Below are 20,775 nucleotides of genomic sequence, written 5' to 3' on the forward strand. Positions count from 1 at the left end.
CCGAGCACATCCTCTCTCCGGCCCCCTCCCCGGCGCGGCCCCGCCGGCGCAGCCCCGCCGAGGATCGGCGGAGGCTGGTGGCTGCGTCGCCGCGGTCACCCGATACGCCGGCCCGCCGCCCGGGACTCGGGTTGCAGAAGGAGGGAGGGAGGTTAGGCAGCCTAGAGGAAGTGGGGGAGGGGCTGCGGCTTGGAGTCTAGCTTCTGGGTCTCTCCCAGGGTCCTCTTTAGTCGCCCGCTCCCAAAGGTCTGGCCTAGGGTTGGGGGGAAGAGTGTCCGGCCTCCCGACCTGTCACCTTCGGAGATCATGGCCTCTCCCCATCAGGGTCTCAGCTGTGCACCGCTGTCCTCCTCAGCTCTCCTATGACTCCATCCCCAGCCAAGTCTGGGAGGCCTAGGAGGCCTAAGCTTCCTTAATGGCCTCGCATCTTGCCCTGCTGGGTAATTCTGGCATTTGCTGACACTCTCTGATCCTGCAATTGCATAAAGGAGCCTCAGACTCAGCCATGAGGAAGTGTGCTAAGCACTAAGAAGCAAGCTATGACAAGAGCCTATGAACAGCCGCTTTCCTCTGTAATGACACAGCCCTGGGGTCAGGGTCTTTTCAAACTCTGATGGAATTTCCTCCATCAGAGCAAATTCCAGGTGTGGACAGGCCTAGAACCCCATGACCAGGGACAACTGAGCTCACCAAGCTCAGCCTCACTCTGTCACCTCAACCACATCTAGTTCCAAGACACATCATCTGGGGAGGCCTCTGTATGCCCCAGGCACATGGTGCCTGTCCTCTGCCCCATCACCATCCCCCGTCCCAGCCCCATTTTAGCTTCCACGTGCACTTGGCCACGCAGGACAAGTCTATCCCATTTGCCATCCAGCCTTGGGGGCAGACACATCTTTGTTCCCCGAAGTTCAGTCAAGATGGGGCTGAAAGCCAGGAAGGGAAGTGGGCTGAATGCCCTGTGGGTGATGCTGCGCGTGCCAATCTGTCACTAGACTTGAGTTACACTCTGCTAAAACAACGTCCGTGCTCTGGAGGCTTGTCCTTTCCTAAGCTGTCACATCTTTCCTTCTAATTCTCCTTGAAAAAGTCAAGCCTGGCTGTCTGTCCCCAGGGGAAGCAGGACGTGTGAGGAAGTGAAACTGCACCCATGCTACCCATTGGATTCCCTGTTTCTGCATCTCCTCTGCCTCCTAGAGCTGAGCGTCTTCAAGCCAAGGCCCCTTGGGATTGCCCCTGCCCTGCTGCAACTCTGACTCCCTGATTCCTCCTCCTTGTTTGGGCCTCAGATGCCTACTTCTCTCCCTGAGCTGGGAGCCTAAGCCTTGCCTAAATTGCTCCTGTCTAGTCTGAGATCCCATCTTGCCCTGCTGGGTAATCAGGGAAACTGAGGCTTGATGAGGCAGCAGGGAACAAACTCAGAACAAATAGCTAGGTGCCAGGGGCACCTGGATGGCTCAGTCGGTTAAGTGTCCGACTTCGGCTCAGGTCATGATCTCATGGTTTGTGAGTTCGAGCCCCACATCGGACTCTGTGCTGACAGCTCAGAATCTGGAGCCTGTTTCAGATTCTGTGTCTCCCTCTCTCTCTGCCCCTTCCCCGCTCATGCTCTCTCTTTCTCTCAAAAATGAATAAACATTAAAAAACAATTTAAAAAACAGCTAGGTGCCAAAGTCCTCTTAAACTGAAAACTATGCCTTGAGCATACCGAGAAGGAAGGGTCGTAGAGAGACACTGTGAAGAACTTCCTGATGGTAAGACATCAGGGAAGGTTGGTTCTGCTCAGAGATGGAAAGGTAGGGTGGGGATATGGGAGTGAGATGGTGGTCTGCGGTGGGGGTGGGAAGGGAGTACAGGGCACAGGAGCCTCCTGAAAACCAATGGGATGAGGGTGGGGGAGGTACTCCTGTTTAAAGGAGAAAAGAATCCAAAAACTGTTTTCAAAGCCTGAGTATTCCTCCTAAAAAAATTCCTTCCCCAAACCGTTGGGGAGGCAGTGGTTGGAATCAGATAATCAGGGGAGACATAGGAGTCTCCTGAAATCAGAGGCTCCTACATAAAAGAAAGGGATGCAAAATTAAAGTCCTAGATATCCCCCCTCCAAAAAAAAATAGTCTTCCCCAAAGCCAAACTCCTCCAGGGGCTTGGGGGCTGTGAGGGAAGTGGGTGACTCACCTGGGCCGGCTGGCCAGCCCCGGAGGGGGCGGAGTCGCCATGGAGGTGGGAGCAGAGGGAGCTGAGGAGGCACACGGGGTCCACGGTCCAGCCGCCAACCTGTGTGTGCGAAGGGGGGGACACCCCATTAGGGGGAGCGGGCAGGAGCCGCTGGGGGACTGTGACAGGGCGGGGAGGGACATTCCTGGGGCAAGCTTTGGCATGACTCACACCCCACAGAGACCTTGCAACACTGGCTGGTCCCTGCCCAAGGCTGGATCTCTAACTAGAGCCCCTGGTCTGTTTCTGGATGTTTCTCTTGTGTCCGATTGGGGGCTGCCTGAGCCCAGGAGAGGGGGTCCTCCATCAGATATGCCTAGATTCCCTTTCCTCAATTTTTGACTGCCTCCTCTGCCAGGGAGCTATTCCTCACCTTTCCGTTCCTCCAGCTCCTCATTTCCTATGCAAGGAAATGTCACCTTGCACCTCACAGAGACGGGAACCAATACGCAGGGGTCCGCACCCCCATGTGCCTCTGCGCTGACAGCACTTCTTTTTTCCCTGCTGTCTCCCAACCCAAGGCCACATCACACCTAAGACTTGGAACCCATTACCGCAGGACCTTTGCCCCAGGGCCTTCTCCCACCTCGTCATTGCCAAATTCATTCACCTTCATTCATTCCGCTGACATTCACCCAGCCAGCACAGCACTGCGCTTAGGCACCGAGCCCTCCATGGCAAGGGAGCTGTCTGTCTCCCACTCACTCTACTCGACAGAATGAATGAGTGAATGAACCAAGGAATGAATTTGTGAGCAAGTTGCTGTGCTTTGACTCATTTACTAAGGATTTGCTGAGTGCCCATCTGCGCCAGCGAATGTGCCGGACATGCCTGAGGCCCTCAAATGCACACCCATATCTTCCCTCCGGGTTCTGCTGCCCCTTAAGACCATCACCTCAGCTGTCTTCATCTTTCTATGGCCAAACCTCCCAGACTGCTCTGCGCCACAGCTCTCCCGCCACCTCCAATCTCCTGAATCCCTGAAATTGGCCATGACCTCACCACACCACGAGAAACAAGGGGTACCCTCTGGACCACAGGTCCCATCTGGTGCCAATGGCTGCTTCTCTCTCCCCCGTTCCTCCTGACTTCTGAAGCGCTGGTGGTCCTCCTGCGGACCCTTCTCCTCCTCTTCCACACCGTCATGGTCCTCTCCCCTCTCAGACTCCATTCTGCCCTGGTGGCTGTGCTTATGCCTTGGGTCCCGCTGCCGTTCTGCCCTGATTATGCCCAACTGTCCTCCTGAAGCTATTGTCCATTCAGTCTTGAGCCCTACCCATGGCGCCCCTAATGGACATCCCTGTGAAACTCACCTCCCATGTTCCTGTCTCCCACCCACCTCCCAACATCTCCCTCCCTCCACTTATTCCTCCCCAAGGCACTGATATCTCCCTGCTACCCAGGTTTTCTCTTTGGCTCCTCAATCCAGGCAGCAAACAAGCCTTGCTCAGTCTTCTCTCCAACCCCCATCTCTTCACCCTTAACACATTCTCTTCCTCCTCTCCTTCTTCCCCTATTCACCATCCAAAAACAACCAAGCCCTCCTAGCCACCACCATCTGGCCCCACTTTTCCAGTCTGCCCCCACACCTCCCACTGCCTCCCTTCTGCACCAGCCAGGTGGGCTTCTGTACCGGTCCCCAAACCAACTCAGGACCATGCTCACCTCCCAATCTCCCACCTCCTAAAACGACATTCTCTTTCTCGATGCCCATTCAGACCCTTTTCATCCTTCTAACCCTAGTATAGGTCCCTCCTCCTCCAGGATTCCTTTCCTGACCAGGCCTGCCCCCCTGGTCTCCTCAACTCTAAACCCTCTCCCAACCGACTCTGCTCCCTCATACTTCAGTGTAACCATTCTTACCCGCTTCCCCAGGTCACAAATGTCCCCGCCCCTTCTCCCAAGCCAGAGTACATAGAAGAAAGCCACTGAGAGGGGCTTCCTGAGGGTGAGGGCCATATTTCCAGCTGCATCTCTCCCCTATTCCAATCAGAACTCTGCTCCCCAGACTCTGAAGCCGGGGAAAGGCAAAAGCAAGACCAAACTGGAGGCGACATCAGGGGCCACATACACCAATGTGTCCTTGTTCCCTGCTGTGACAGTAGGAATGGGGACACTCTTCCCTTTTCCCAGCCACACCCAGCAGTATCTGGAAAGGGGGACACAGCAAAGGTGTGGGAGCAGGACTGACACCCCCAGGCTTGACTGCAATAGTGTGGATGAAATGTACTCCCCTCCCCCACATCCCTTCTCCCACGGGACAATGTCTGGGTCTCAGCAGCCATCAAGGCATCTCGCCCATGTGGGACTGTAGGCAGAAGGCTAGCCCCAAGAAAGAACTTTCCTACGAACAAGAAAGTCATAGTTGAATGAAGAGGTGCACCCAGGGTCCCAAGGATCTGGGAGAGGTTTACAAGTGAAGCATCCCACCCCATATAGAAGGAGACAGGCCCTGGTCTAGAAGCAGGGACCCTGACTCCTCTGTAAGCCTTACTGATGGCAGGAGAGAAACCAAGGCACAGAGAGAAGCAGCCTCTAGCTTGGAGTCACACAGCGAGTCTTGAGGGGGAAGGAACAGAGAGGGAGGAGATAAAAGGCCCCAAAAATTCTGGGCTCTGTTCTTGCAGGGGCTGGAGTCACTTCAGACCCAGCCTAAGGAGAGGCTCCCAAGGGGGCCATGTCACAGAGGTGCCAACCTCAAGAGCCTCAACTCCAGGCTGGACGGACCTTCAGGCTCATAACAGTCAGCCCCTCAGACTGTCCCCTCTTCCTCCCCGCCACATCATTGCCCTCCAAGACAGCCTTCCTGCCCTTCTGCCCAGTCCAGCAGCATCTCTGCCTCTCTGCTCAAACCAGTGCTCCCGACTCCCGGACGGCAGGCAGGCAGAGGCCTGGAGGCTGAGCCCTCACCCTCCTTCCTCCCCAGGCTCCAGAAAAGGCCAACCAGGCCAACTCCCAGCCACCCCCTTCCCCCTCTCTCTTCAGATGCCTCTCGGAATAGGGATGAGCCTGGGCGGGCAGGCAAGCCCGGCATCAGGCCCTCTCCCCAGCCCACGGCTGGCTCCCACTCACCTGCTCTCGCATCCTGTCCTGTTGACCGCGCAGGGCCAGGGCGTGCTGCGGGTACTTGTTCTTCAGGTGGTCCATGAACGCATCGCGCTTGCGGTCGGCATCCGCCTTCTGGAGCCCGCTGAGCGCCTCCAGGCTCTGGGCAGCGATCACCGTGTGCCTCCGCTCCGACGTGTGCACCAGCCCCACGTTGGAGAAGCGCCGGCCCCCGCCGCCCGCGCCGCCCCCACCCCCCAGGGTCCGGTACTCCCGCGGGTACTCGGCATCGTCCGCAGACAGCATGGGGGGGCTGCTCCGCTCCGGATCTGCGAGAGGGGAGAGGGGGCACGGCAGGGTCACGGGGCGTCAGGCACGGGGCTGCCCGGCCCTCCCCTGGGTCACTGCGGGGAGGGGCAGGCCTAAGGCGGGGCAAGAGGCCCAGAGCTGAGACCCGGGCCGCCCACCCCCCACTAGGGGACCTAAGAGGCAGCCGGGGGAGGGCTCCAATGAAGTTGCGGAGCAAGGGCAGGGTCCAGCGTCGTGTTTTTCTTCGGGTGAGTCTGGAAGGGTAATGGCTATAAGTGAGGTGTTATTCGAGGCTTAGGAGGGGCTGGAGCCTGGGTCCTGAGTATTTCTCTAGCTGCATGCCCCTTTGCTCCTTCCGAATGCTAGCATGGACAGGTTGAGGGAAGGGGAGTTTCCTTGTAGGTGTTTCCTGAAAGATGTTGAAAGGACTGTCCTCTAAGGAGGGGGTGAGTGGGGACCCTAGCCTCCTCCCTCAGACTAGCATGTCCAGGACACACTTGTCTAAAGGCTAGGGGTTGGCTTGGAAACGGGTCAGGACTGGGATACTGGGGGCAGGAATAATGATGGCCAGGAGATGGAGGTCCAGGGTCTGGGGCATGCGATCCCCTTTTCCCCCTCCCTCCCCAGAGACAGACAGATGGACAGACAAGGGAGGCTGGGCACAGAGAAAACAGTGAGAGAGAGAGAGAGATGGATTTGGGACAAACTCAAAGGAGAAAGAAAGCAGACAGAACATGTCAAGCCCTGGCCCTCGGACCCTCCCCTCTCCCCGCCGCCCCTTTCCTCAGTATCCCCTCCCAACACACACACGTTCAAAACCTCTAAGAGACACACATAAGACGAAGGAAGGACAGCACAGAAGCAGATAAAAGGGAAGGCCGGGGGTTGAGGTCCCCACGCGGAACTCTGAATCCTCTCCCCCCATGCCCACCAGCCCTAAAGTCCTGGCCTCGCCAGGCCCAGCCTTGCTGTCTTGCATCCTCCAGCCTCAAAGCTGGCGCAGTGGCTCCAGAGTGTCACCCATGCCAGCTGTGGTATCACCCACCACACGTGCCAGGTGTCTCCTCACAAGGAGACAAACACAGTCTCCCTGGCATACCCCCAGTCCCACAACCCACCAGCCTCAAAGCCGCACCCCCTCCCAAGCATAGCCTAGCTCTGGGGCATCGGACATGGCGGCAGACATATGCCCCCTCACACAGGGACTGACTCACAGGGCCAACTGGGGCAAAGAAGAGGAGGTTGGGGGTGCTGGGACCCAGCCAGGTTCCATCCAGCCTCAGCAACTGGTCAGCCCCCATCCCCCCCACATCTATGGTGCGTTAGGCCTGCTTCCAGGCCTCGGTCCCCTCCTGGTCACCACAGGAGGACAAAAGAAATTCAGCCACATTTCAGGAAAAGCTATCCCTCACCTAACACACACACACACACACACACACACACACACAATCCTCCCTAGGCTATGGCTGAGGCATGTAGATCTGGGGAACAGAGCCATAGAGGACCCGGCCCCTCTCACCAAAACTAAGGAAAGAATGACTCCCATAGACACAGAGTTCCGCAACTTCCAAAGGCCTGACCCACTGCCATCATTATGGCCTGAGAAGCCCTCAACACCCCTTGTTGGGGGTTATCGCTGTGGCCCCATTTCAGAGATGGGGCTGCCAAGGTCAGAGAAGTCCAGTGATGTGCCCAAAGCCACAGTGAGTAGTAGAGCCTAGCTTTGGCCCCAATATCTCTTATGTTTGCCTCATCCCCGCCCGCCACACTTTTCTCAACAATTGTCTCTTTGTTTTTTAAAGTTTTTAAAGTTTTTAATTTTATTTTTGAGAGAGAGAGAGAGAGAGCAGGGGAGGGTCAGAGAGAGAGGGAGACACAGAATTGGAAGCAGGCTCCAGGCTCTGAACTGTCAGCACAGAGCCAGACGCGGGGCTCGAACCCATGAACTGTGAGATCATGACCTGAGCCGAAGTTGGACATTAACCAACTGAACCATCCAGTCACCCCTCAACAATTGTCTCTTAATAGAACAATGACAACAGCACGTGGCACCTGGTGCTCCTCTCTGTTTACCTGCTGTCTCCTCAGCCCGGCACTGGGTTTGGGGTCCCTCCTCCCTTTCTTCCCCCAGGCTTCTGTCCCTCTCACTGCAGCCCCTGCCCTCTGGTGTGAGTTCCAGAGACACAAGAGCCAACCTTAGGAGGAACACTGTTTCACAGTTTCACACTTACACTTTTATTTTCATAAGGATTAGGAAAACTCCAAAGAGAAGGTCCAACCACTGATTTCATGGATATGATTCCTCGAGAAGGTAAGGAGATAACATTTCCTTTAAAGTAAATTTATTTAGGTTCAAAGGGAGTTAATGAAAAACGTATTGTGATAACAGGGTGCAGGGGGTCCCTGATCTGAAGGAAATTCCCAAAGATGGCCCCTGATTGAGTGAGGTTGGGAACCTTGGGGCCACCTTCATGAAGGCTCTGTCCTGTCCTTGAGGAGCTGGTGGCAATCCAGGGGACCAGTGAGTGTGGCTGGAAGGAGTGACCTGAATAATCATCCAGGAGAAGGAGAGGCCAGGACGGAGGTGCTCCAGCCATGACCCTTAGCCTCTCTCTTCCACTTACCCCCACCACCAGGGGAGATGTGCATTGGGAACTGCTGAGCAGGGGGAGACCCTCCTTGGCCATAGCGCTCTCTCTGTCCACCAGCCTTGCTGGTGGAACCCCAGCTCTAGAGTCCGGCACAGCCTCACCTGAGCCAGAGGGACCCCTCTCCTTGTGCTTGGGCTCACGGTGCCCTCGGAGGGCTCTGGACACACACAGGTGCAGGAGACTAGGGCTCCAGTTCTCCTCTCCCTCTTCCTGCCCGTCTGCCCTCGGGGGCCCCAGAATTGCTGCTGTCCCCATCCCCACCCACCGTGCCTGCACCTCCTTCCCTGGCTCCTCGGGAGACATGTTTGGGCTGAAGCAAACAGAGACCAGCAGGGACTGTGGGAAGGTCCAGGGGTCACCCAGCCTCCATCAGGTCTGTTAGAAGGGCAAGGCGCAGCTGGGCAAGGAGGGTCCAGGCTGCCAGAGCGGGCCACGGAGGAGGAGCAGACTCGGACAATGGACATGTGCTTGCAGCCCTATTTATGACTGCAGTCCTATAAATCTCACGTGGGGCGGGCGGTGCACCGGGGAGGGGGCTGCTGAGCAGCCTGATGGAGAGTGTAGAGCAAGGTCTGTCCCTGCCTCCTTGAGGTCAGGGTTCAGCCCTCAGCTGCCCAGGCATGGGTGGAGGGAGGAGGCAGGGGAGAGGCAGGAGCAGGATTCTGGGGGCTGGCAGAGAGGGGAGGGGCAGGAGAGACAATCTGCTATCTCTGAGGGGTGGCGGGGAGCAGGGGCTTGGATTTGCAAAGCTCTAGCGTCTCTTTAAGAACTTTTGAGATCCTCGGCTTTATTTAACAAAGACTGACACCAGCTGGGGAAAGAGGTGAGGCTCCTGCACCAATGCATATTTGCTCCCCTCTGCGGGGCCCCAGGGAGCTGGGAGGACTGACTTGGGCTTCTCAGCTTCGGGGCCATCCCGTTGCCCTTGGGAGAAGGAGGCCCGTGGGGGCTTAGAGGACTCAGGCCTGAACTTCACCCTTTGAGTCGGGCCAGGCACGTGAAGTCAGGGCACTGGGAGGAAAAAAAAACCCAGGTCAGAGACACACACCCTGGGTTATGAGTCAGCTCCGTCCCCGAGGGACCCTGTCAGCCTTTCTGGTTACTCATTCTGTCAACAAGACTCCTCCTCTCAGAGCCTGAGGGCTCTAATCTGTAAAGTGGGATGTTAACCTCTAAACCCTGCCCCTGTCTTGCCAGCCCGGAGTGAGAAGCTGGCAAGACAATTGAGGAGAAAGTGTGTTGTTCTGAATTAAAGGCATCCCTGGCACCTTGGCTATTGGGCTCTAGCAGGACAGCTTTCCTGTTCCCATTGCTCCTGCCCCAGCCACCACCGAGTCCCCAGAGTGGCCCTGACCCTCCCCAGACTGAGCAACCCGGTGAAAAGCCCGGGAGATCGATTCCAATCTAGAAAGCAGCAGGCTCTGGGCACCTTGGCCTTGAGCAGATCAATGCTTCCTGTTCCGTGGTAGGTGGCGGGGGCGGAGAGGGGTCCACAGGGGTAGGGGTCTTGAGGGGGTGGCAAAGGGGACAGATGGGACAGAGAAGCCTTGAGGGGGTATGCAGGGCTGCATTCTAATGGGGCAGGGGTGTGGGAATTGCAGGACTGTGAAGTGGAAAAGCAGAGGCGGGGGCCTCTGAGGGAAGGGGAAGGGCGGGGAGGCCGTGGAGGAGGGGCAGAGCTGGGGCACACTGGGGAAGGTATGTTGGGACTGAAGACCCCTGAAAGATGGGGGTTGGAGGATCCAGAGAGATAAGCTGGGGTCCGAGGATTTGCCATCTCTCCAAGGACACCCAGGTGTGCGAGACCTGACTCAATTTTTGAGTCAGAGATTCAGGCTACAGAAGATGCCCGAGACTAGTGAAATCCAGCTCAGAACGAGGGACAGTAAAGTTAGGAAAGGGGGTTCTGTTGCCCTCAGCTCAGCCTTCCCAGCCTGGGTAATGGGGAAGGGACACACACCTGCGGCTGGGGTGGCGGGGAGGAGACGGGCGCCCCCCAGTGGCCGGCCGAGGATAAAGGCACAGGCGCTTGGGAAGACGCAAGCGACATTGTTATTTGTTCCACCAGTTCCAAATTCCACCTTTATTTATGAGCCTGATTTATTTTTATCCTCCTCTGCATTCTTTTTCATGAGATCACTGTAGCTCCTGATGAGAATTAAGATCCCCAAGTTTTAGTGACACCATCTCATAAGCCATCAAGCCCGTCCCCACCTGGTGTCTCTACCCCCAGATGTTACCATCTACTCTGTCCTCTGCCTGCCACCGGGCAACAGTCACACATGACATCATCTTCAGAGGAAGAGAATGTGGAGAAGAGGAGGGGGAAGGGAGAGGGAAGGACAGCAAAGAAGGGGAGAAAGTCGAGGGGAAAATGAAGCTACGAGCTCCAGAAAAGAGGGGTCTCTCTCTGGGGCCCCTGCTGTGAGGGCCCCAAGCTTAAGACCTAAGTGACAGTCCCTGTCTCCCTCTCCCTGGAGATCAAGAGGCTAGATGAGGCCCCTCCCTTGGGGACCTGAGAGGCCCCCCAGGTGTGGCCCACCCATTGCCTGGGCAGAGATGCGGGCTGGGCACCAGAGCTCAGGGAGCCCACGGGTCCCTGGGGGCTAGATCCTGGTGAGGCCCGCAAGCAGGGCAAGAGAAGGGGTGCATGGAGATTGCTGGAAGAGTGGAAGGCCTGGCTCAGACCCTAAAGTGCTACACACACACACACACACACACACACACACACACACACGAACCCAGGCAACTAGAGGCTCCCCCCCCCCATCCCACCGTCCACAGACAAAGCAAGAAGAGCCCAAGTCACCCAGGAGGAGCCCCGAGGCGACTGTCACCATCAATTGTGCCTGACAAGTCCATCCTGCTGGGTGCCTGCTGCAGTCAGGAAGCACACTGCACTCGGAGGTCAGAGGCCAGAGGCCAAAGGGCAAGCTTGGCGGAGGGTCCAGGAACCTGATCAGGTCAGGTGATCATCCCCTGTCCCCACCCCACGCCCTCCGCTGGCCTCTCTGTCTTCGGGTGCCCCTGGCTCTGTGCTCCTTGTGTGCCGGACCCCTCAGTCCCCGCTGTCTGTCTGTGGGTCCTTGGAGCAGAAGCCCATCTGTGTCTGTTTTCTAAAACCATCTTTTCCTCCCCATACCACAGCAACCAAAGTCATTTTCCGGGTAATTGCCTTTCTGTAAACATTCCTGTGTAATATCCCCCCAAACTGCTAATGCCCAGCGCCCTGTTGAGTCTCCCTGTCACTCCAATCAGAGCCTCAGAGGTGGGAGCGGGTGGCGGGAGGAAGGGCGATTGGAGGGGAGGAGGCTGGCCTGGGCTGAGGATTCGGCCCACTTGTCCACTTCCTGGCACAGAGTGGGGGCCAAAAACCCCCACCCCCTCGCTTCCCCCTCCCCCATGGACCCAGCACCACCCTCCTGGTGGCCAGGCCACCTCGGGACAGTCTGTCTGGTTCGGGAAGGAAGACAGACAGGAAAGGGGAGCAGAACCCATGAAAGGGAGGTCTGGGAGGGAAGGGAGCCATCTTGAAAGCCTGGGGGAGGTAGTTAGACAATAAAGGTGACTTTCTGGTGCCTAGGAGACAGGGGCAAGACCAGGCAAGCTGTCATCACAGGGTCCCCAGAGAAGGGCAGCTCTCCTCACCCCAAGGTGTCAGAGGGACGACAGAGAAGTGGGAGGAGGCCTGGTGGAACCCATTCCCCCTAGAAGGACCACTGCTTGGACACTGCAGCATCGAGGAGAAGGCGGGCAAGGCCAGAAGGTGTCAGAGGCAGGCGGGGGGATGTCCTTGGCTGGTGACACACCTGATGCCCCCTCCCCAACCCCCAGCACTGACCTGCAGAGCCACACGGAGAAGGGCCTGGGGCAGGTTGACTCTCCCCCTGCAGTACAGCCAGAGAAACTGAGACTCTGTGAGGTTGAGTGATTTCACAAGAGTCGCCACGTAGACTCCCGTCAGCTCGGGGAGGAGGGGGCGGTGGGGAAGAGGCGGCATGGGACTGGGGCCCGTGCTGGTGCCCGTGGAGCTCTTCCACCCCCACCCCCATGCCCAGGGAGCTCTGCTACCCCAGCCCCCAGGGAGTCCGGGCAGGAGGAGCGGTGGGCAGGGAGCGAGAGACAGAGCCCCGGAGGGAGCCAGGAGGCAGGGGAGGGTGCAGGGCACTGCCAGTCACAGCTCCATGCAGGCAGAAAAACACCAACCAATTTACGCAGATTTAAAACCCACCGAAGGCCACTTAGTTGGTAAACGAGTCGGAATCTAATTAAAGGACCTCCTCGGGGCTGAGGGAAGGAGAGCTCACCTGCCTAGGAGGAGCTGTTGTGGGGGGTGTGGGGGGGGACTGGGTCCCAGCTGCTCCCAGTAGAGCTTCTGGGGCTTTCCCCAAGGAGAAAGAATTTGAAAGAGAAAGGGCAGTGGGCTCCCTGAAGGTAGGCAGGGCATCTCCGCAGCCAGATGCTTCCTCTGCCTGCTCATCCTTCTCACCCCTTCCTAACTTGATGCTTTCCTGTGATTCTGTCCACTCGCTGAGACTAAGGGCAGGGGTACATGGAGGGCCCTGTTCACCCCATTAGGTCAGAAGCTGCCTCAGGACAAGGCCCTTGCCTCCTTCCTTAGACTGGAGGCCTCCCTGATGGCAGAGCTGCCACTCTGTGCAGATGGGGTGGTCTTGCAGGACAGAATGGGTGGGGTAAGGAGCCCAACAAGCCCCCTCAGAAGTGGGGCGGGGGTCCAGGGGGCAGAGATGTCAGACTTGGTCTCTGTGAGCCATCTCACCAGCTGCGCTGGCTCTGTGCGGCCGTGGAGTCCTTGCCTCCCTCTGCCTGTGGTCCTCTCCCCCCAGTTCCCCACGTCCACAGGCCATACGGCGCAGCAGCCCCCCGCCCAGCACTGGCCAGGGTGGCGGGGGGGCCTCTCTCCCCACAGCCGGCTGGAGTGATGTCTGGAGCCTGCCTTTGAAAACCACTCTCTGCTCTTCCTCCAGTCAAATGCCTTTCACGGGAAGGAAACTGAGGCCCAGAGAGTGGGCCTGATCCAGTCATACAGGAGCGGGAGACAGAGCCAGGGGAGGGACCCAGGCACCCTGGCCCCAGGGACAAGGATGTATCCATTCACTCTGCTGCTTCCCAGAAAGCAATCACCAAGGGATCCTCCCCTCCAGGCCCCAGGCCCCAGGCCCCAGGGGGACATAGACTAACAACCTCCTTAGGACGAATCAGCAACAACGTGGAAAACATGCAACCTGGGTCTCAAAGAGAGAAAAGCTGTGGGTCATGGCCCAGCTTTTTGGGGACCCCCAGGTGCCCAACCCAGCCCCGTGGGATGCTCACCACACAGAAATCAGGGTCCCCACATGGCACCCTGACCACACTCCTTGCCAAAGGGCCAACAAGCCAGCCGCCCTCCCTCTTCCCTGCACTGCCCCCATCAGCAGGCAAGGCTAGGACATTACTCCAAATCACTGACTTTGGGAGTGAGAAAGCTCCTTTTAAACCTAGTTCTGCCACTGACTAGTTGTGTGACCTTGAGCAGGTTAGCAGTCTCCCTGAGCCTCAGTCCTCTCATTCGTTAAAAAAAAAAAAAAAAGCTACCAACACCCCACAGAGAGACACGCAGGTTGTGCACTGCACAAAGGACATGTGTGGGGGACAGTTCCTTCCTGATCTGCCCCATTGCCTGATTTCCTTTCACTCCATTGTCGGAGTTTCATCAGACCCCACAGTGTAGGGTTTTGCTTTTTAGTTACTAATGAAGATCTGGCTAATCGACTTCCCCGGGAAAGGAGGGGGCGGAGATGCAAAGGGGAGCATGTCACCCTCAGTCTGAAGTTGTTGCTGGAAAAGCTAGGAACAACCCTGGCGTGTGCCTACACGGCGCCGCATTAACAAGCTAACTCCTGCGTGACGTCTCCACCATCACGCACCCAGGGAAGGTGTCCTGTCACCGCTACATCTCCTTGGAGAAGCAGCAGAGAGGAGCACAGGCTGAGAGGAAGGGAAGGAGCGAACACAAGAGGGAGGGAGGAGAGGGGAGGGGAGGGAGGCAGGCGCCTGTCCCTGCCCCCACCCAGTCCCGCTCTGCCTCCACTCTGAAGAGGCTGCCAGAGCTCCTCCTCTCCCAAGGGACACTCGAGCCTCAGGGTGCTATGACCAGGGCAGCAAGTGTGGACAAAGAAAAGGACCACACCCCTAGAGCTGCCTCAGACCAAAAGTGTGCCCAGAAGAGACCTCCTATTCCCAAGGGGAGAGACCCCAATCTGTCGGAAGTGAGGGACAGAAGCCCCCAGCCATCACTCCCATCTTCCCACAGGGAAGTCTTATACCCAGTGCTCAGTCAGGGCCTCCTAAACGTTGGGAAGGACCCCCTTCCTTGCTGGATCCCTCCATATCCTCCTTACAGACACCATCCTCCTCGGGGCCAGCCCCTCTCCAGGAGGCCTTTTCTCTGCCAGCACCCAGACAGCCCCCTCGGACCCCGAAACAGCCAGGAGCCGGTGCCTCCAGATTCCAGGCACACACCTCACTCACTTCTGTCATGACACCTGTGCACCGTGTGCGCGCCCACTGCCCCGCACATGCTCCCCAACACTCGCCCTGTCACAAACTGCCTCGCCCGCACCCCCGCTGGCATCTACACACAGAGGGGCCCCGCCAGGCCCAGCCAGTACTGGAGTCACCGTACAGGCGCCACCCTAGATCACCATCCTGCCGTCTCAGATGCCACATGGACAGACAGCACACGGCGCCCGTGTACACACATCATGTACATTTAAGACCCGCCTCCACGGGGCACCTGGGTGGCTCCGACGGTTGAGCAACCCACTTCGGCTCAGGTCATGATCTCTCACTTCCTGAGTTCGAGCCCTGCATCGGGCTCGCTGCTGTCAGCCTGTCCACGCACAGAGCCCGCTTCAGATCCTCTGTCTCCCTCTCTCTGCCTCTCTCCTGCTTGCGCTCTCTCAAACGTTAAAAAAAAAAAAAAGACCCTCTCCAAGAGGTTGCAGTGCATCTGGGGCCTCCCTCAAGTGCTAGGTCAATCCGTTTCCAGACCCTGTTTGCCTATCCTGAATCCAGCTATAGCTCTGCAACGAAGCATGCTGAAGTGTCTACATTCCTTCTTGAAATAGAGGGATGGGTCCCATGACCTCAAGGCCATGCCACTCTGACCATTGTTTAGCCAACGAGCCAAGGCCACGGACTGGACACGCTTAGCCTTTATTCTACTTCTGCAGATGCTCAGCCTCCTCCACCAGGGTGAGGGGGCCTGTGTGCCTCTGACCGACCGGTTTCCACCTGCTGCCAAAGGGGGAGGGACAGGTCACTGGACTCCGAGACTCAGCCCTCCCCTCGTGGGTGAACTACTCTACGGCCTTGCAAGCCAATAAAGGACAAAGGGTCAGGTCTGCATCCCTGTTTTTCCTCTCTCTGGGGACACCAGGTTAGGACCCAGAGAGACTCTGGAGGGTAGAGGCAGGGAGAAGGCAGGAAACGCAGGTTTTCTGCCTGAGTTGGGGAGCCTGGTGAGATGCCTGGGGCACCTTTCGGAAGTTTGCCCTGTTGTCTTTTTTTTTTAAGCTTGCCATTTTTTGTTCATTTTTGAGAGACAGAGAGACAGAACACTAGCAGGGGAGGGGCAGAAAGAGTGACACAGAATTTAAAGCAGGCCCCAGGCTCTGAGCTGTCAGCACAGAGCCCAACACGGGGCCTGAACCCACGAACCGTGAGATCATGACCTGAGCCGAAGTCAGACGCTCAACCGACTGAGCCGCCCAGATGGCCCTGCCCTGTTGTCTTCCCTGAGCCCTCCTTCCAGAGCCGACTGGGGCTGGAAGGAAGCAATAAACAGTCTCCCTTTTCATCGCAAGACTCAAAGACTCCAACCATCTCTTCTCAAGTAGACCACCCATCCATCTGGGTGTCGTGGGAGGCGCGGACCTGCCTGGGTGACACTGCCCGCCCCCCAACACACTCAGGGCAGTCTGCAAGGGCTCTGTGGCCACTGCTCCATCAGTTCTCAGGGTCCCCTTGTGGGGTTGCTGTCTCGCACTTTACAGGTGAGGAAAAGGAGGTGCAAGCAGGGTACCCCGCCCAGGATCAGAACTAACAAGCCGAGGAGACTCATTTCAGCTGTGGAGGTGCTCAGCCCAGCCCCCGTTCTGACCTATATATCCTGCTGCGTCAAGGGAGATGCTGAGTTGCTGTCCAGCCAAGGGGCCAGGACCCTCTTTGTCCCCCGCAACTCCCTGGGAGCGGAGTTCTGGAGCAGCCCTCCTCGTGGGGAAAGCACAGAGCCCTCAGCCCCATCCTTTTGGGGGAGATCCTCCCACACCAGAAGATCCAAGGGGGCTCTCCCCAGGGGGGGGCTGGGAGAGCTGGGGGAGGGGCAGGGAGCAGAGCTGTTCCGGGACCACAGAGGCTCAGTCTGGCACAGTGTCCCACAGACTTCTACCTTCTCACAACCCTCCCTTCTCTCAACCTCCTTCTCACACCTTAGGTGAGTACAGAGTCCTCCCGTGCCCTCCTACCCACCCCCTCACCCTCCCACCCCCCGCCACAGGAGAACTGCAAGCCCTCCCTTTTTCAGGAACGCCAGCCAGCCAGGGCTTGGATTCCACCAGGAATGGAGAGCTCATTACATCCAAGTTGTCAATCATCATGTGGTGTTCCTCCTTCCCTAAAATGAGCCAGAGCCTGTGCCCACAGCCCTCAAAGGGACCCAGGGACGGGTCATGACCTCTCCCTTCAGAGCTGAAGGGAGGTTTTGGAACCTGAATCTCCTCTTCTGAGCCCAACACTTCAGGTCCTTCCTTCTGCAGCCTGGTTTCATTCCCCCCCACCCCCCAGCCAACTGCACTTCTGTCTGTTGGCCCCTGGTTGCCACCAGCCCTCTTAGTTGGTGGCCTTCAAGACTGTTCCAGTGGTGTGACGAGGTCCAAGTGGCCCAGAGGACCCCTCTCTGCTTCTGCCCTCGCCAGGCCTCCTCCTGCGTACAAGCCGGGGGGAGCAAGTACCCAGGACATCCCCAGCCCTGCCCTGGGACCAAACACACCTCCCTGACCTCCTGCAACTAACTCTCGGGCCTCTCCTGACCTCCAACTTTGGGGGCCAGCTTGAGTCCTCCCGCCTGGAATGGATGACTCTCTGGCAAGGTCAGCTGAGCCTGCCTGCTCCTTCCAGACACTTCCATCTGCCCTCTGGTGCCTGGCCTGACCCATGTGATTCAAGGAGTCTGCTTTGGGCTCAGCCCCTTCCCAGCAGCTATATCCCCCACAGCCCTAGCAAGTCAGATCCAAGCTCCAGGCACCGAACGGTGTGCTCGGGAGCCTGACTGGGCAGTCTGCTCTGCCCGTGAGTCTCGGCTTAGTGGCCTGAGGGCCTTGATGCCCTGTCCAGCCACCAGCCATCTCGGGGGAATGCCTGGCCACTTTGAGGACTGGAAAACTGCAGCCCTCATGATAATATCTGATGCATATTAACCACACAGTGCTTCCTCCTTTCTATTCTACTTCCTCCTCCCCAGTGCTGTCCCTGCCCTACTGCTGGAGGGTCCTAGGCTTGGAAGGAGAGTCTCCTTCACCCCCAGCTGCTTCCCGGCACTGTGCCCCATATCTGCATCCCATGCTCGTGCAGTGGCTAATTCTGGCGTCTCATCAGACTGTAATTATGGGGGAATCAGCACTGCTGTCATCTCTGCAGCTCGGCACCTGTCACCACGCCACCATCCCTGGGCTTCTGGGATGGGACCGGAAGCTGAGGGAGGAGGGGTGTGCTGGGGTGAGGGGCACTCGCTCCCTCCCTGACTCTGCAGCCCTCACCTCCTTCAACCCTACCTCCTCACAAAGGCACGCAGTGCCTGGTGACCGGGTGGCCACTGGCCACACAGTGCTCCCTGTTACCCGGGGCAGATGCTGAATGCATGTGTCACGTGTCACATGAATGCAAGCCCGTGACCAAACAGAGCAGGAATGACACAGCAAGCCAAGGCTCAAATCTTGCCCAGGCCTTTTCACATGCATGTGATCTCAAATAAGTCATTTATTTCTCTGGATGTCAGTTTCCCCGATGGCAAAACAGGCGAACCAGTGCCTATCTTGGGAAGACAGGAAGAATGAACAATCTAAAGTATCTAGCACCATGCCTACTTCCTGTGTGATCATGTATTCACTCAACAAACAACCAGTACACATCTACTGTGTGGAACCGTGATCAATGAATCACAGTTTAGTGAGGATCCCACTGGGGCCACCCTGGGGCACAGGTATTTTGTTTGGCTGGTGGCCTTTCTGTTTTGTTTCTTTGAATTTTCATGTCTTTAAGATGCACCTGCCATCTCCCTCACCTGTTCCCACCACTCCTTATTGTCCACACCCAAGGTGGCACTCATTTCCTGGCCCCGAAGGCACTGCGTTAGCTGCCCCAAGAGTAAAAAGTGCACTAGTAGGTTCTGTTATGTTCGGAACCCATGGCCATAAGGGCAGTGACAGGGAGTTCAGAAGGGCAGGCCTGGTGGTGGTCAGGGAGAGGCGCTTCAGGGAGGAGCAGAAAAGGAGGTGGCAAAGGGAGTCTTCCTGGAAGAGGAGTCACAGAAGCAAAGGGTCACAGAGGAGAGGGGCTGGGCCTGATGGGAGCTGACGGAGACACAGATATCTAAAGAGGTTCTTCCTGGTGCTGGATCTCCAGACCTCAGGCACGCCCCACTGCTCCAGAATGGTTTATCTGGTGGGCCTCACTGGAAAAGCTGCAAGGGGAGCCCACCTCCCCCGGTCTCACAACCAAGCAGCACTTCTCTGGCCCCATGGTCTTTCCCCCACGTGGAGGGCAACTGGGCCAAGGAAAGGAGGTCTGGAAATGAGAAGGCTCTAACTTTCCGTCTCCCTCCCTCCCTTCCTCCACTCCAGGGTCCGGAGTCCCTGGGACACCCCAGGGTGGAACCAGGAATGGGGTCGGAGGAGGAAGGTGGAGATGAACCTCAGAGTCAGTTCTCAGTGGAATCCCCGTCACCGGATTGCAGGAAGTGAGGCGAAGGTGTGCCACTCTGCACACAGGAGAGACTGAGGCTAGAGCTAAGAAGGGCCTCCAGAGGAAAGTAAGATGAAGGAGAGGGTGGGGGGCTGAGGCTGCCATAATGGCTTATCTGTGTGACTTTGGGCATGTTATTTAACCTCTCTGGTCTGTCTCCTCACCCTCAACACAGAGGCAAGAGCATGGAGGCCGCAGGCCAGTGGGGAGGATAAAATAAGCTGATGCACGCACAGAGCTTTGCCCAGCATACGGCCCATGTGTTATCAAGCAAGCATTCAGTAAATATTGGTCATTAGTATTTTCATATTGCCAGGGATATTCCCCTCCCCAAATTCAGCAAAGACTAAATGAGCCCCCACCTTGCCAGCCCTACACTCCGTTGCTGACTCGGAGCCCACAAAGAAACCTCAGAGGTCAGTGGTAACTGAAACCGGAGTCGATGGTGTGGCGCTGACCCCACTGCGTTCACCGCCATGGGTGCCTCCCCCCCAACCCCATTCTCATACGACTTCACCCACTTTGCCAAAACCCACTTCCATTTACTCCGCTCTGGATGGGCAGGTAGACCAGGGTGGATGTAGGAAGTCAAGTCTTGGAAGGGATTGAGCTCCTTGCCTCTGTGGGTATTCCAGAAAAGGGTGGGTGAGAGAGGAGGGCATTCAGGCCTCCCTCCTGGATCCTTGACCCCAAGCCCACCAGGAAGGCTGAGGCTCGGCCCCTCTGCTGTTGGTGTGGGGAAAGGTGGGGGTCAGCCCACGTGACCAGGATGGGGGCAGAGGAGAAAGGCTGCAGTCTCAAGTGGCTCCTGCCTCCTTCTGGCAGCAGCGGCCACGGGCTGGGGAAGGAGGGGAGCAGCCTTGCTGCTCTTTTAGGAAAACGGTAATTTTAATTAAGAGGCAGACAAACGAGCGCTCTGCAGATTGTCTCCGAGCAAAGTTATTAAAAAGCCATCAAGGCGGCGGCGGCAGCAGCCACAGTGGCAAGGAGGGCTGCCTCCCCCAGCTGCCCGCCCAGATTGAGGCTGCAGCCTCCTTCAGAGAGATGGAGAAGGACTGGAGGACTCCAGCCTGCAAACAGCCAAGATGAGGAAACTGCAGCCCCTCTCCTGAGGCGGGGGACAGGGCAGCAGCCAGACAGTGTCGGGGCACAGGCTGCCCAAACCCAGGGCGGGAGGGGGTGTGGGCAGAAAGGGAACCAGCGATGGGGTAGCCCTTCCTGTAGGCCAGGCTCTGGACTGGCTACCATTTGTCCTGTAATCTTCTCCATAACCCTGCCATTTTTTAAATTTTACCCAATTTTTTTAAAGTAGGCTCCACACGCAATGTGGAGCACGAACTCCTGACCCTGAGATCAAGAATCACCTGCTCTACTGACTGAGCCAGTCTGGCACTCTGACAACCTGCCATTTTTCAGGCAGGAACACTGAGGCTCAGAGAGGGAAAGCGACTCGTCCAGGGCCATACAGCTAGGAAATAAATGGCTTAAGTGAGGATTTGAATCCAGGTCAGGCTGGCTCTCAAGTCCAAGGTGC

General features: G+C 57.4%; 1 protein-coding gene and 1 long non-coding RNA gene across 2 annotated transcripts in view; one reads left to right on the forward strand and one right to left on the reverse strand.

Annotated features, from left to right (window-relative positions):
* Nucleotides 1–20,775, reverse strand: part of SRCIN1 (SRC kinase signaling inhibitor 1) — a 68,680-nt gene that overhangs the window by 38,344 nt on the left and 9,561 nt on the right. Inside the window, exon 3 of the mRNA XM_029927023.1 lies at nucleotides 5,287–5,588. Coding sequence (XP_029782883.1) covers nucleotides 5,287–5,588 — 302 coding nt within the window. The remainder of the gene's footprint in view (nucleotides 1–5,286; nucleotides 5,589–20,775) is intronic.
* LOC115281915 lies at nucleotides 18,256–19,506 on the forward strand. Its single transcript, XR_003904455.1, has 3 exons — nucleotides 18,256–18,480; nucleotides 19,121–19,308; nucleotides 19,417–19,506. It is a non-coding gene; the product is annotated as an uncharacterized LOC115281915 (long non-coding RNA).

This window comes from Suricata suricatta, chromosome 17 (genome assembly GCF_006229205.1).
Source record: "Suricata suricatta isolate VVHF042 chromosome 17, meerkat_22Aug2017_6uvM2_HiC, whole genome shotgun sequence".
Taxonomy (NCBI): Eukaryota; Metazoa; Chordata; class Mammalia; order Carnivora; family Herpestidae; genus Suricata; species Suricata suricatta.